At 62.9% G+C, this 1,377-nt stretch overlaps 2 protein-coding genes across 2 annotated transcripts in view; both read left to right on the top strand.

Annotated features, from left to right (window-relative positions):
• Positions 1-628, top strand: part of TMEM214 (transmembrane protein 214) — a 10,329-nt gene extending 9,701 nt beyond the window's left edge. The window contains 2 exon segments of the mRNA XM_031065506.1: positions 175-312; positions 315-628. Coding sequence (XP_030921366.1) covers positions 175-312; positions 315-593 — 417 coding nt within the window. The 3' untranslated portion in view covers positions 594-628.
• Positions 629-1,158: 530 nt separating this feature from the next.
• Positions 1,159-1,377, top strand: part of AGBL5 (ATP/GTP binding protein like 5) — a 17,276-nt gene continuing 17,057 nt past the window's right edge. Inside the window, 1 exon segment of the mRNA XM_031065507.1 lies at positions 1,159-1,298. Within this exon segment, the coding sequence (XP_030921367.1) occupies positions 1,159-1,298 (140 nt within the window).

The raw sequence follows: 1,377 nt of genomic DNA on the forward strand, positions 1-1,377 counted from the left end.
CCCTGTGCCCAGCCCTGCCATTCCCCTGGGCTCTCCAGGTGCTGCCGCTGTGTCTGTCCCTGTGCCCAGCCCTGCCCTGCCCTGCCCTGCCCTGCCCTGGGGGCTCCTGTGCCCCCCATGTCCCTCATCCCTGCTGGCTCTGACCCCCCCAATCCCTTGTCCTTGTTTTTCCAGTGGGGATGTGACGTGGGAGTGCGTGAGGGACCACTTGATGAGCTTCACCTATTCCTCCTGGATGTACCTGCAGAACGCCACCCTGGCCCTCAAGAACTGGGCCCTGGCCATGATTTCTGGGCACTGAGCTGCTCTCTGCAGGTCACACCGTGGTCTGGCTGCCCAGGGTGCAGCAGGGCACGGGGCAGAGGGCAGTGCCCACAGGAACTTTGGGTCAGATCGGGGCTTTTGGGGAGGTTTATGTTTTTGGGGGCCGGGCAGACACACGTCCAGGTTTTTCCACACTCTGTGACCACTTTGTCTTTCCCTGCCCCGCTGTCCCTGAGGGGGTGATCCCCATCCCCTTGTGTTCTGCCTGCTCACAGGTTCAGGGGTGGACACCTGGAGCCCCTCACCTTCCCACCCCTTCCCACCAATGATTGAACTGATTTATTTTATTATTTTTTCCTTATAATTGCTCCGTATGCTTTATATTTCTTCCCAACTGAACATGGCTGTGTGTGGTGGGGGGACAGGCTGTCCAGACCCCCCTGCAGCCCCAATCCCACCCACCCCGGGGGGGCAGTGCCATGGCTGGGGTGGTTTAAAGGGGTCTGGGGAGCTGCTGGTGCCACCCCATGGGTGGGGCCCGGGGTTGGGGTGTGGAGTGGGGAGGTGGCGTGTTTGAGCCCTGCCTCTGTTTGTGTTTGTGTGTCACCCGTGGGGCTGTGTCACCCATGGGGGTGTGCACGGGGGTTGGGAGCACCTGTGTTCTTACAGGTGTGTGTGCAGGGGCACCTGTGTGTGCCTCTGTGCTCACCCACGTGTGGGCACGTACAGGTGTCCGTGCGTCCATGCACACCTGTGCTCCTTGTGTGTGTGTGTGTGTGCGCACAGCCCTGTCCGGTCACACCCACTGTCCACTCACACCCCAATGCCCACTCACACCCACTGTCCATTCACACCCCACTGTCCATTCACACCCCAATGCCCACTCACACCCGAATGCCCACTCACACCCGGTGTCCGCTCACACCCGGTGTTCGCTCACACCCGGTGTCCCCTCTGTCCGGTCTCACCTCTGGGGACGCGGCCGGCGCGAAGCCGGGCGAGGGGCGTGGCCATGGCAATAATGGGCGTGGTCGGTCCCTGAAGGGGCGTGGCCTGGCTCTGCCAGAGAGGGGCGTGGTCGAGAGGGGCTGCGGTCCCGGTGCCGCCGGGGCC

The sequence above is a fragment of the Geospiza fortis genome, unplaced genomic scaffold, assembly GCF_000277835.1.
Source record: "Geospiza fortis unplaced genomic scaffold, GeoFor_1.0 scaffold1254, whole genome shotgun sequence".
Lineage (NCBI taxonomy): Eukaryota > Metazoa > Chordata > Aves > Passeriformes > Thraupidae > Geospiza > Geospiza fortis.